We start from the raw sequence: 13,407 nt of genomic DNA on the forward strand, positions 1-13,407 counted from the left end.
ATAATAATTAAGAAAGCAATCAAAGAATTGTATTTGGAATTACAAAAAAAAAATGAAAACAACATCATTTGTAACCTTGTAGCTTATAATATCAAAATATAAGTAAGAATTAAATATCTAGTACAACAATAAAAGCATAAACATAAATTATCTAGCACATAAAGTTCCAATTATTCAATAGAATGAATGATATGATTAGCTTCTTCAGTGATTTGTCTTTGAACTTCTATATCATCAATTCATCATCAATAAATATCATAACTTTTAATTCAGATTCATCAAGTGAAAGATTATCAACTTATAACATTCTCATATCATCAAGAGACTCAAATCCATCTCGGAAATGAGAGAACCTTTCTTGCAGCCGCGGAAGTAAATACAATGTGTCTTTTTTCGGATTTCCTTTTGTTTTTCAACGGACACGCGTATCGGATACGTATGTCCTTCTGAAATTAAATAATATTTTAATTGGATACGGCTTTGACATATCCGACATGTATCGATGGCGTATCAGAGGCATATCCGTGTATCGGATAGAGCACGCCTTCATAAATAGGTGTATCGGTGCAACATAGATCTTGCAGGAAGGAGATTTGCCTACTGTTAGTAATTACCAAACTGGAATCCAACACTACAAAGACGATGAACAGAACACCACTCATATATATACATACCAAATTACCAATTCAAGAAATAAAATGATTCAGCAACGGACATTAGTAATTTCATTACCTCCATCCCCAAACAACTCCACAAATCCTTCACCAACTTCTCCAAACCAACAAAAGCAAAAAAATAAAACACAGTCCACACCTGCTACACTTCCCCTCACTTTCCAGGAACAAAGTTGGTCGCATAAGCCCAGGCATTATTGTTCACCGGATCTGCGAGATGGTCTGCAAGGTTCTCAATTGGGCCCTTACCTGTAACTATAGCTTGCACGAAGAACCCAAACATGGAGAACATGGCGAGCCTTCCATTCTTCAGCTCCTTCACCTTCAGCTCTGCAAAGGCCTCTGGATCTTCAGCCAGGCCCAGCGGGTCGAAACTGCCGCCCGGGTATAACGGGTCAGTGACATCACCGAGAGGGCCGCCGGCAACCCGGTAGCCTTCTACGGCTCCCATGAGGATGACTTGTACGGCCCATATGGCGAGGATGCTCTGTGCGTGGATAAGGCTTGGGTTGCCCAAATAGTCCAGCCCACCTTCACTGAAGATCTGCGCGCCGGCCTTAAACCAGACGGCTTCGCCGAATTTAACACCGTTGCGGGCCAAAAGCTCCGGGAAAACGCAGCCCAATGCGCCTAACATGGCCCATCGGGAGTGGATCACCTCGAGCTCACGGTTCTTAGCGAAGGTCTCTGGGTCTGCCGAGAGCCCAGCAGTGTCCCACCCATAGTCACCGGGGAATTCGCCGGTGAGATAGGAGGGGGGCTCGCCGGAGAATGGGCCGAGGTACTTGACTCTGTCGGGCCCGTACCATGGGCTTCCCGAGGTGGCCTTGCCGACAGTTTTGCGCATGGTGACGCGGCCTTCGCCGAAGATGGAGGCGGTGGAAGGGGAGAGCTTGACAGCCTTACCGGCGAGGGAAGGGGAGGAGAGAGCCATTGCAGCTGCTGTGGCGGCCATTGTAATTGGATTTGAGTGCAGAGAGATGGCTTGAGAGGAGAATGGGGTGGTGAAGAGGATTTAAAGAGAGGAGGAGAAGGAAGAAGATCAGTGTAGTTATCCAGCGGAAATCTGAAGTTTGGGTTTGATTGGTTGAGGTGTTCTGTGGCTGTGGCTTAAGATGAGTGGGTGGAGGCTCTGCGTCCACAAGCTTTTAAAGAGTTTTTTTAAAGCTTGGGATTTTTTGTTGTCATGGGCCTCTTAGCTTGTGTGAATTTTGTGCTCATGTGGATGTGGAGGCATTTGATTGGATGGTATGGGTTCCCTCAATCTCATGTGTTCACCCTATAAGGATTGGACTTTGGAGGACAACCACTATGGGTAGGGGTGTCAATTTTTGACACGAATCGAAACACGACCCGAATCAGACCCGGAAAAATCCGGGTTCGGGTCAACTGGAACCCGAAACTGGTCCGGTTCGGGTTCAACAAATCAACTCGTTTAAAAATCAGGTCTGGTTCGGGTTGACCAGCAACCCGAAAATGACACGAAAACTTCTATTTGATTCGGAAATCCCAGATTGACTCGTTTTTTACCCGATTTTGATCAGAAAACTATCAATTTTAGGTCAACTTCTAGTCATTCGTGTCAGGTCGGGTTGATCCTGACTCGAATCGGTTCGGATCTGGAAACCTGACCTATTTTTAAAAACGGATCGGGTTCGGGTTGACCCGAACAGTGCCAGGTCAGTTTCGGATTCGACCCGAACCCGACTCGTTGACCCGAATTGACACCCCTAAGTCTGGGCTTAGTTGGGTTGCCAGACAAGCATGGTTAAGAACCTATCAATTCCTTTTCATGCGATATAATTTATTAAGTTGTGAGAAAATAACTGTGAGTCCTACATTTGTGGGGTTGATTGCTGGTTGGCTCATTGAGGGATTAGTTACACTGTCAAGCACCGCCTAAGGGAGGTGGCAGCAGGTAAATACCACATCCCAAAAAAAAATTAGGAGGACGATTTATTATTATTATTATTATTTTAATGATGCCAAAGGAAAATTGATTCACAAAAATCTTTAAAATTTTGTAAAAAAAATGATAAAATTGTAGAATGATGATGCACATTTCTCGGTATAATAAAACTACGCATACAGATATAAATCTATAAATACTTTCGCTTCTCATAAATTAGACGAGTCCTGCTTGATAAGCTGCTTCCGACGAGAATAAACGCAATCACCTGATATCAATCTAAGGTTCCATTTTGATAATATTTAATTGAACATATTTCAGTGTTTGCTACTCAATAAGCTAGATGACCAAGACATATTGCTTTTTAGCTGAATTGAAATTTATTGTGATACGTTTGTCATATCATTAATGTTGTCTATTAAAATATATATTTGTTATTTTTTTTTTTTTGGACATTTATGTCAATTAAAGCTTAGTTTGGGACGGTTTTTTTATTATTTCTTGAAACAATTTTTTAGTACAAAAAATAATTTTTGCACTCAAAAGCTGCTTCAAGAAGTAGTAAAAAAGCCGTTCCAAACGAAGCATAAGATAAATTCACACTCAGGACTCAAATTCAAAATCTCTTAATTAGTAGTCAAAACTCTCAATCAACAGACCAAAATATTTGTTGCACTAGCACTCTACAAATCATCACGATATCTCAAAAGCTTTTTTATGTTCCGAACTTCTTGTATTGGACAATCTCCAGGGGCGGAGCCAGATTTTTTTTTTAATGGGGGCACAAATAAATACTAGCCATTAAATAACTCTTAAATTTTTTATCTCTTACCATAATTATTCTTTATGTTTTATTTTCTTTGACCTTAATATCAAGCCTCTTATATGAATAAACAAAAATTACAACTTTTACTTTATTTACAACACCTTTTCCAATATTTCTTTCTTATAATCATTGTAAACAATAACAATATTATTATTAACTTTAAGCTGCACCTTCCTATTAATTAATAACTATTTTTACTTCCCAACTCTTAACTCAACCCATTTAGGAGCTATTTGATTTGCTACAGGGGTGTGAAATATAAATGAACTAAAAATAACACAGTAAAATTTTGAAGTAAATAAAATTCATCATATAGTTAAAATTGAGTGCATTTAAAATTCTTCAGATTTGAGAGATTTTCAAATACGCCTCAAACTCATCACCATTATCGTTGCCAACCACCACCTCCACCGCCCGCTAGCTTCCACCCATCAACCATCGACTATTGCCCACCACATACAAACTGCCGCCAACCACCACCGACCGCATGCCACCAGCCACTCACCCGCTATCAACCAGCCCAGCAACAACCTTCATGCACTTTACATTACACTTATTTTACTTCAAACCAATAAAAAAATAATCTCACACGTTTCTTTTGGAATCAAATAATTCCAAAATATTCTTTTTACACTTTTTTTTTTCTAATCAATCATACAACGCATTCACAAGAGCATTGACTTTCTTATTATCATTCTAAAAAAATGATATTATCAAATTGATATATATATATATATACACATATATATACACATATATATACAATCTTTTCTACCTCCAAACTTCACTAATTTTTTTATAAATATATGACCTATTTTAGACTACTCAAAAATCCTAATCCTATTTCTAATCCTAATCATAATCCCAAGCAAAGGTTGAACAAACTAAACAACCGTTTACATTATTTACAACGAGAGGCCTCTACTAATAGATCAATAGCTGAAAAGGTACAAAGCACAATTTCTTCTTTTTTTTTTTTTTCTCCCCCTCTTCAATTACGATACAAGTTACAACAGCAAAAACTCGGCTGCTTTTACTCCCAACGGCAGAGATACGCAAAACATAACTCCTAAATAAACTAATACTTTTCCCACACTTTTCTAATAAATACTGTCAACAATATCTAAAAGCAATAAATGTACAATACCCATAAGAAAATTCACATTTCACCCTCAAATGCAACAAGGGAAAAAAAACAGATAAGAGTTTTTGCTGATTCTGTACATACCAGAAATCCTCCACCCTCCAGCAGAGAACATTTGCAGATCACTTGGAGATACCAACGGCCTCTCTTCCCTTCACCGAACAATAAAAAAAAAATGGAAAACAAAAGGAAGAAAACCAGGACACTTCCTGACCAACTGGTTTGATAATATACACTAACAGTTTAACCTTTAATTTCATCTGTACACTTGCCAAATTATTCCTCCTATACAAAACACGAGAATGTTGATTTCATAACAAAAGACGTATTACAGATCACAAAGATGAATAGTGATAGCGCATCCATCGCTTCAAAAGAGGATGTGTGCGCCATTGTTACGCTTCCACCAAGCAATATTTTATCCTTCTAGTAGCTTTATACACTTAAACGCTTATCCACAGAAATAACCATCAAGCTTTCACCAAGATTATGGCTTCGTTTGGGACGGCTTTCTTTTTGCTTCTTAAAGCAGTTTTTCAGTATAAAAATTTTAATTTTTGTACTAGGAAGCTGCTTCAAGAAGAAATAAGAAAGCCATCCCAAAAAAAGTCTATCTTTCTCCAAAGCCATTTCTTGGTACTGTGTCATTATCATGTTTCTCTGGATTCTCACCACTAACAAGTAAATCTCCTGTTAAAGTCCCCTCTTGCTGCGGGGAGCAATGGCTTCCGCCGTTTGCCAGGAAGCGTTCCTGAGCGATTTGATTCGTCAGCCTAACTAGCTATGCAGTTGAATAATCCAAAGCATGAAGCACTAATACTTTTTTGCTTAAATTCTTTTTTTTTTTAATGCTTATGAAAATTTTCTACTATTTTCTAACTTGTTATTAATAGTTTTGAAAAGAGTACCTGATCTGAATCCTCCACTCCCTCAGAATTAAAAACAATAGGACGACATCTTTTGTCTTCATTCATCAAGCTTGAGTTCTGAAAGTGAGCAACAAGTGCTGCTTTTCCTTGTATCCGAGCATATGCCAGAGAGGAAACTTTCTCGCTATTGAATCTCTCCCATTTCTTTCCATTGAAAGCCTGAGATGGAACAAATTCTTATTTTAAAAAAAAAAATCAGTTCAGTTGTAACTTGTAAGCCTAGATATATCCGGATGGTAGGTTTATATAACATAGATTCATGAAGATAGATAAACAGCATAGATATATCAACCAACTTCAAAAAACAATACACTATAACCATGAAATAAGACATTGAAGCCGAGGAAAACTGATACCTGATAGAATGAGATGATGTGTAATGGAGACGTCATATTTATGAAAGCATAGCCAACATTACACTTGTTCTGCATTGATATTTATTACATCAGCATTGACAGGAAAAGGAAAAAAAATAATTATCCTGATTGAAGCACAAATTACCTTAAAGTCAATGGGCAAGTAAAGGAAGTCATAAGTACCCTTGTGATTTTCATCAATAGCTGCTAAAAGCATCTCACGGGTGTACCTGAAGCAGATAGAGTGCAGGTCAAATATGTTATGGTCCATACAATTATGCCGGACTTAAAAATAATGAAAAAAAGGGGAATATACTTATTTGGGATATTTTTTATCATTAAAGTTGTCCGGGTATCTTCCCCGTTAATAATTCTGTCAAGATCCAGCTGAAATTGCTTTTTACTATCAAGTTCGCTCTCACAATTGTCAACTCGGCGCATCCTGCCATGTTCGGTAAATCCTTCCATGCCACTGGATCCATGCCCAGTATATTGGAAGCTCCCAGGGAAGATATGTCCCGGCCCCATTCTGAACACAGGTGAAGTACTCTCAGAAATACTTCCATACAAAGAACTTACAGGACTAACTGGTCCCCTTGGAGGGCAAGAATTAACCATTAAGCTTCCCTCATTTCGGTAAATACCCATTTTTCCAAAAGAAGCTGGGCTCGCAAAGGATGAATCAGATGACTCATTTAAGTGATCAAAGTGCCTTTCACAAGGATTAGCAGAAGGAGCAGATCCAACATGATGGTGTGAAGCAGAAAGGAGTCCACGATGACTTGAAAATGGGAAGCCATGCACCTGCCCATTAGATATTGATGCATTTCCTAGAGATGACCTCGACCAAGCACTTGACTGGTTATGTTCAGTGCGAGTATTTGGACTGCCCCATAGGAACTGGGGCCCAGTTAACGTTTCAATTTCGGATGAACTTGAAGCTGTAGAACCAGAAGAAGCCATGATGCAAGGACTGCAACCCAAATTTGGCATTCCCCCTCCAGCACGCTCTGGAAATGAATGCGAGTGATGGAAAGGAATACCATGAATTGAGTTAGATATCGGGTCAGTGCGATTAATCCTGCTCTGTTCTTTTCCAATTGGTGAAATCTTCATGGAGTTTGATAGCATGGGAGGAAGAATGGAGGTTAATTCAGGTAAATGGTTATTGGTAAAATGACCGCTGCCACCAAAGACAGGAGAATGGCTAAAGGCTCTTAATGGACTATTATCAACTGGACTGCTGAATTGTGTCCATGTACCTATCATTAGCATGAAACTCAATCAATAACATAAGATACAATATAATATTAGGTATGACATTTGAATAAAATAACAGGCAGGGCATCTCAAATTTCAAGTATAATGGCGAAGTACTGTAACAAATTCACCATACCAGGAGGAGAATTGGTTAGAGGTGAACCCACTTGATGTCTATAATTTCTCATTTCATCATGTTCAATCTCTTGGCTTAGTTGATGTATCAAACTGCACATATAAATTTCAGTAAATTCATCAATTAGAACAGTGAAGAAAAATTGAAAGCTAAAAGGGAAGCCAGTTAGTTGTAATAGAAACACAATGGAGGGCAATACAATGAAAGCCAGTTGGTCGTAATAGCAACACAAGGTAGGACGGTAAAATGGAAAGGCAGCGAGTCTAGCTCACTGGAGAGCATACAGGTCAAGAGGAACGAAATACCTTTTTCTCTATCTTCAAGCCATGACACTAATATCTCCAAGAAAGTGAACGCGTTCGTATGGTTATAGGAGAAATTCATAAGGAAGATTAATATAACCAATTTTACTTTGGTTTTCAGGACTTTATTTAGAAATGGGGTCAAGATTTCTCTAGGGTAAAAGACCCAACATTTTATTATTGCTCCTAGTTGGGAAGACGCTTTGGATTATAGACTTCAATCAGCTCAAAATTTATATATTAGCTTTCAGGCAGTTGTATGCTTCACTATCCCAAAAAATCACGTGTAAAAGGGACATGGTTATGAGAATGAAGGTAAACCCTATCAAGACCTCATGATTCCATAATCCAAAATATTATCATCTGGAGAATGGTCCAAGGAGTCAGAAAATTTAGTTGGAGGACACATACATTGTAAAGAGGAACAAAATACCTTTTTCTATCTCCAAGCCATGGCACTAATATCTCAAACAAAATGAACAAGTTCATATAATGTCCAAAAGAAGTTCTTACGATAAATTGATATAACCAATTTCACCCTCGCTTTCAGAAGTTTATCTAGATCTAGATCAAGATTAAGATTTCTCTCAAGCAACAGCTCACATATTTGATCACCGCTCCTAATTAGGAAGACGCTTCCAATTAAAGAATTCATTCAGCTCAAATGTTCATATATTCGCTTTCCATGCAATTATATATATCATCATCTAAATAGATCACATTTATGCAAGGAAATGCCTATGGGATGAAGGTAAGCCCAATGAAGACCTCGTGATTCCATAATTCAATAAAATCCCTAAGAGTTAAAAAACTTAGCTAACATAACCTAGAGTCAAGTGTTGCGTTGTAACAGCAAATATAAATCAGTAAGCTTGTTATGATAATTTCTTCCAACTGAAAAAAACCAAATAAGACTTCATCCATAAAGCAAGCCTAAGTTATGACTGTCGAGCTCCTTATTAATAATCATAATTTATCTCGTGCATTGATCTAGGGTTCAAATAGAGAGAATAATCAATCCGCTTGTCCATGATCATGATTTAGGTATAAGATAATGAAGAGATCAATAAGATCATGACCGTTAAATTTTTTGTTATTTGATCTCTTGATGGAGACAGACAATAATAGTGATTATTTAATCAAAAGTTCAGAATGAAGATTAAGTCAATAGAAGTCCAAATATGAATGGGTTATCAATCAGATGCTTGGCAATCAAGAATGAAAGGAGAGAAATATAGACCATTGGATTGTGATCTAGATAGCAGTAGGATTATGAATTTATGATGAATTATGAATTGTAAACTTATTTGGGATAAGTTTGCACTTTGAATTTATATTTGAACTTATTTATTTATGGAGTTAATTTAAACAAAAATTTTGGCTTGAATTGTGGCATTGAGAGATTCAAAAGCGATACCATGCATGCACAAGTTTGAATGTTGTTAGACATTCACGTATTGTATTTCATAAATGACAAATGGGTCCACATATGTGATAAGCACTAATTTATTTATTTTATTCTATTTTTAGTTTTTTTAGATAGACCAATTTTATATTGTAAACTTGAACTATCGAAGTATTATAAATACACCTCCTAATGTAGGAAAAGATTAGGGAATGAGTAATTTCGGGTTTGCTCTCTTTCTCTTCTATTTCTTCTATATTTCTATTGGGAGTTTACAACTACTCGATAGGTGCCAAAGCTTCATGTACCACCAAGAAGCATAACAAATGGCGATCTTGTTGCACTAATCTCACCTTCTCCCTCCTCTTCCTAGCGATCAGCATCCCTCCCCATTTGTCCATCCGCCATCCTCTTCCAGCTTTCTCAGCTACAGTCTCCAATCAGCCAAGCAGTTCCAACCTTCCAAACGCAACTTCCAACTGCACTTCTTCAACAATATTGGGCACAGCTCTTCAGTTCTGCCCAACTTCTTACAGCTGCTGTCTCCAGCAACATTTTTTCTACCCAAGAGCATCAAGAACAACACCCACCTTATTGCAATTGTTGTTTTCAACAAACAGCAAACCTCAGTTCCAGCCACATTCCCTACATTATTTAGACAAGAAATAGCTTCTTGCAGCTGTTTTGATATCTCCTTTTCATTGTTCCACTGCACATTCAATCTTCAACAATTCCACCTTGTTCCAGGCATTGTTTGTCTCAAGAATTGCAGTTTTAACCTTCCAAGTCCTGCAGTTTCAAGACTAAACAGCTGCAATTTTTTTTTTTCAAGACCTACGGATTCTTGCCATCAGCCGGTCCTCCACCTCTTGCAATTTTTCTTTTCAAGACTGCATCAGCTCCGTTCCTTTGATTATCTTATTTTGCATTTCCAAATATATATTTCTACTAGATCTTCTTCCCTTGTTATCGGTACAAATTTTTTTGTTATCAAGAATTGCATATTTCCAATTTCCATCATCTTGGGGCCCATCAACATGAAGAATTTTGATTTGGCTGACGCATTACGATCCATGCAATCTCAACAAGAATACCAATTTTCCAAAATTCAGAAATCACTATAATAAGCCGATGTTCAATTTGCTTCCATTGGCTCATCCCTTCAACAAATCCATGCTTGCATGGATTCAACATACAAGAAACTTGATAGTTTATATATTGACCATCCACATACTCCACTCCATCAAGATACTTCCTCTTCCATCGGCATCCTTGGTTCCATCGGCCGAATCACTTCTCCACAACCACTACCTTCTCCGACAGGTTTCTCTTTTCTTACACATCATCGACCATTATCTAATTCTAATTTACTTATATAACCTCAAATTTGTTTTAGCCACCTCAAGTTTTACCTCAACCACATACCATTGACCATCATATTCATCTTACATCCTTATCTCAATCTGTTAACATCCGTCATTATCATTCTCCACATTTTCATAAGGATACTATTGAACAATTAGTTTATGAAATACTTCACTCCATTATTATTGGTCATAATTCCTGCTCTTTTTCTATTCCAATACTACTTGTTCAAAAACATGATGGCACTTAGCATTTTTGCAGTAATTTAAATTTTTAATATCATTCGAGATAAATTTCATGTTCCAATAGCACATGAATTTTTATATGAATTACACAAAGCTTTCTTTTTCAAACTTCATTTTTGTTATGCCTCTAAGCAAGTTAGGATACATTCTAAAAATATTCATTAGACTACTCATGATGTTCATTCTAAATTTCACCTTGTCTTTTTCTCATTCTACATTTTTATAACTTCGCAGTCAAGTTTTGTTTCAATGGAAATTAAAATACCGGATAATGACACGTTAGAAAATTTGCAGCCCTCTCTTCATCTTCTCCTCACAACCTTGAGGACAAGGTTCTTTTTCATGGCGATGAGAGTATTAGACATTAATATATTGTATTACATAAATGACAAATGAGTCCGTATATGTGATAAGCACTAGTTTATTAATTTATACTATTTTTACTTTGTTTTAGATAGATTGGTTCTATATAAACTTGGTCTATCCAAGTATTATAAATACACCTACTATTGTAAGAAAAGATTATGGAATGAATAATTTCTAGTTTGCTCTCTTTCTCTTCTATTTCTCTTGGGAGTTTACATCTACGCAAAAGACGTCAAAGCTTCTTCTATCACCAAGAAGCATAACACATGTGCAACCCATGCAACATGCCTACCACCACATACATCCACATTGCAACACCCAAATATGCATGAATTATAGCCTCAAATTGGATGAGATATCTAGTCATTCATTACTCAAGGCATTGACAAGCTTAGACAGCCAGGGCCAAGTATCAACCTCTCAAGTAAGCTTAAAACTTTTTCCAGTTTCCAGTCACTTGCAAAACATTCTCAATCGTGCAACCTTGTCCAATAAATTGGCTTGCTCCTCCCATCTCAATCACTAATCGTCCACAATCAAGAACCTTCATTGAATTTCTCAGTATGCAAATAATAAAACATAGGCCAGGTCATATAAATGTGGTGAAGCTATGTAAAACACCAGCAAATGAAGACACATTTTCTAGCTCAAAAGAGCATACCAATATGCAAAATTAAAAGTAGGATTAAGCAAAGTTAAAGAACATAAGTATACTGGACAAACTATGATTAAGCATAAAATATGTGGCACAAGTCAAGGACGCTAAAAATGCAAACAAGTCTCTTACCTCCTCCGGGCACCACCTGGTCGACTCGGTTCGAGTTTTATTCTCTTCCCAGCAATATCACACCTGTTCAATGAACGGAGGGCATCTTCTGCTGCTCTAACATCATAATACTCGATGAACTTATGGTGCTTCTTGTGTGGTGTCTCCCGTATCTGCATATAATTTGCATATAAGATGAACTTATCTAACACCAAAATTATTCAATAATTTTTGTGTGCTTCTTCTTTTGTGTCTCACTTATTAGAATAATTTGCATCAAAGGTTTTTTTTACCAATATCAGCTCATTTTTTGGTATAGACATCAAAATAAGAGTTGAACAAGCAGGGGAAGTAACAAAGCAAACCTCCTTCACTTCCCCAAACGTCCCAAATATTTGACGAAGATCATCATTGGATACTGATGGATCCAAATTAAAAACGACTAGAGTTCCTTGGTTCATGTCTTTGTCTGATGGATTATCCTTAAGGAAACCAATTGCAAGAAACAATATTCAGCAAGTATATTTTATGAAAACTTCAATTTTCGCATAATTAATATACATTTTGCATACCTTTGGAATAGAAAAGTGGATATCAAGTTTTCTTCGGCGTAAAGGTTTGTTTTGTAATACACGCATGGCATTCCGTGCATGTCGAATATCATAGTAAGATATCATAACAAATCCCCTGTGTTTGCATTGAGTATACATACTCCTAATGTCTCCGTATTGCTAAAACAGTAAAATGATGTGAAAAGGAGTAAATCAGTTGATATCATATAACGTAAGGATTGCAAGTATGATTCTCATAAAACTTCAGATAAGAGAAAAAGTTTAAGCATAAATAAATAATAAAAGTAACGAAAGCTATTTCATTGATGTTATGACATTAGGATGACCACATATAGACTGTTGTCAATTAAGCCAATGGCAATGAAAATATCAAATGGGCAGTCTAACAACAACAACATCATCATCAAGCCTTTATCCCACTAGGTAGGGTCGGCTACATGAATCATTTTTTCACCCTTGTGATCTATTAAGAATCAAAGTCTCATTTAAATCTAATAAAGAAAGATCATTTCAATATTTTCTAATCAAATGGGCAGTCATACATTATTATAAAATTGAATGTAGCAAGACTCATCTCTATCTGAACAAAAAGAGCTGAGATTACAGTTGGCTGTGGATTCATGAAAAAACACTACATTCTATATAAACCACTGCAAAATCATGTTTCTACCAACATTTAAATGAATCTGTCGTACAGGACTCCTGTTATCTATAATACAAAAAGTGAATTTTCCTATTACCAATTTTATTTCATCTTCCTTGTTTCCAGTAATACCATAAACAGGTAACTTAAAACACGGAAACCTTTAAGCCATAATGCAAAATAAAGGTTCAGATAGCATTACAAAGCCAGTTTTGCAAACTAAAACTGACCAAAACAACAGGTCAGGACAACTGTAATGCAAATCTGCCTGCTAATATTCATTGCGAATGTAATTCATGTGTACTGATTCTTAATTTTTATTTCCTAATTCATTTCAAGAGTAAAAACATGCCTATGATGTCTGCTCCAATACAAGTGAGCTGTGCTCTCTAATAATTTTTAATAGCATATTATAACTCATTATTGAATGATTTCAATTCAGCACAAAGCAATTTGCCAAATCAGCACCTATGAAGTTCTGAATCATTGCCACAAAGCAATTTGCCAAA

The 13,407-nt window shown here is 36.8% G+C and overlaps 2 protein-coding genes across 7 annotated transcripts in view; both read right to left on the reverse strand.

Annotated features, from left to right (window-relative positions):
* Window positions 1-643: 643 nt before the first annotated feature.
* On the reverse strand, window positions 644-1,675 carry LOC110098704 (chlorophyll a-b binding protein of LHCII type 1). Its single transcript, XM_020825604.2, has one exon. It carries the CDS (start codon window positions 1,627-1,629, stop codon window positions 829-831), a length of 801 nt encoding a protein of 266 aa, XP_020681263.1. The 5' UTR covers window positions 1,630-1,675; the 3' UTR covers window positions 644-828.
* Window positions 1,676-4,505: 2,830 nt separating this feature from the next.
* Window positions 4,506-13,407, reverse strand: part of LOC110098705 (protein MEI2-like 2) — a 37,316-nt gene continuing 28,414 nt past the window's right edge. For all 6 annotated transcript variants that reach the window (XM_028692775.1, XM_028692772.1, XM_028692770.1 and 3 more), the window contains 9 exons: window positions 12,256-12,414; window positions 12,049-12,165; window positions 11,705-11,856; window positions 7,235-7,326; window positions 6,155-7,100; window positions 5,984-6,068; window positions 5,839-5,907; window positions 5,462-5,641; window positions 4,506-5,304 (listed from right to left, as the gene is read on the reverse strand). In XM_028692775.1, the coding sequence (XP_028548608.1) occupies window positions 5,164-5,304; window positions 5,462-5,641; window positions 5,839-5,907; window positions 5,984-6,068; window positions 6,155-7,100; window positions 7,235-7,326; window positions 11,705-11,856; window positions 12,049-12,165; window positions 12,256-12,414 (1,941 nt within the window). In that variant the 3' untranslated portion in view covers window positions 4,506-5,163. The remainder of the gene's footprint in view (window positions 5,305-5,461; window positions 5,642-5,838; window positions 5,908-5,983; window positions 6,069-6,154; window positions 7,101-7,234; window positions 7,327-11,704; window positions 11,857-12,048; window positions 12,166-12,255; window positions 12,415-13,407) is intronic.

The sequence above is a fragment of the Dendrobium catenatum genome, unplaced genomic scaffold, assembly GCF_001605985.2.
Source record: "Dendrobium catenatum unplaced genomic scaffold, ASM160598v2 original_scaffold_274930, whole genome shotgun sequence".
Classification (NCBI taxonomy): Eukaryota; Viridiplantae; Streptophyta; class Magnoliopsida; order Asparagales; family Orchidaceae; genus Dendrobium; species Dendrobium catenatum.

Bases quoted from the DNA above. Each gene is read 5' to 3' on its own strand.
- LOC110098704 (XM_020825604.2), bottom strand. From the start codon at position 1,629: ATGGCCGCCACAGCAGCTGCAATGGCTCTCTCCTCCCCTTCCCTCGCC.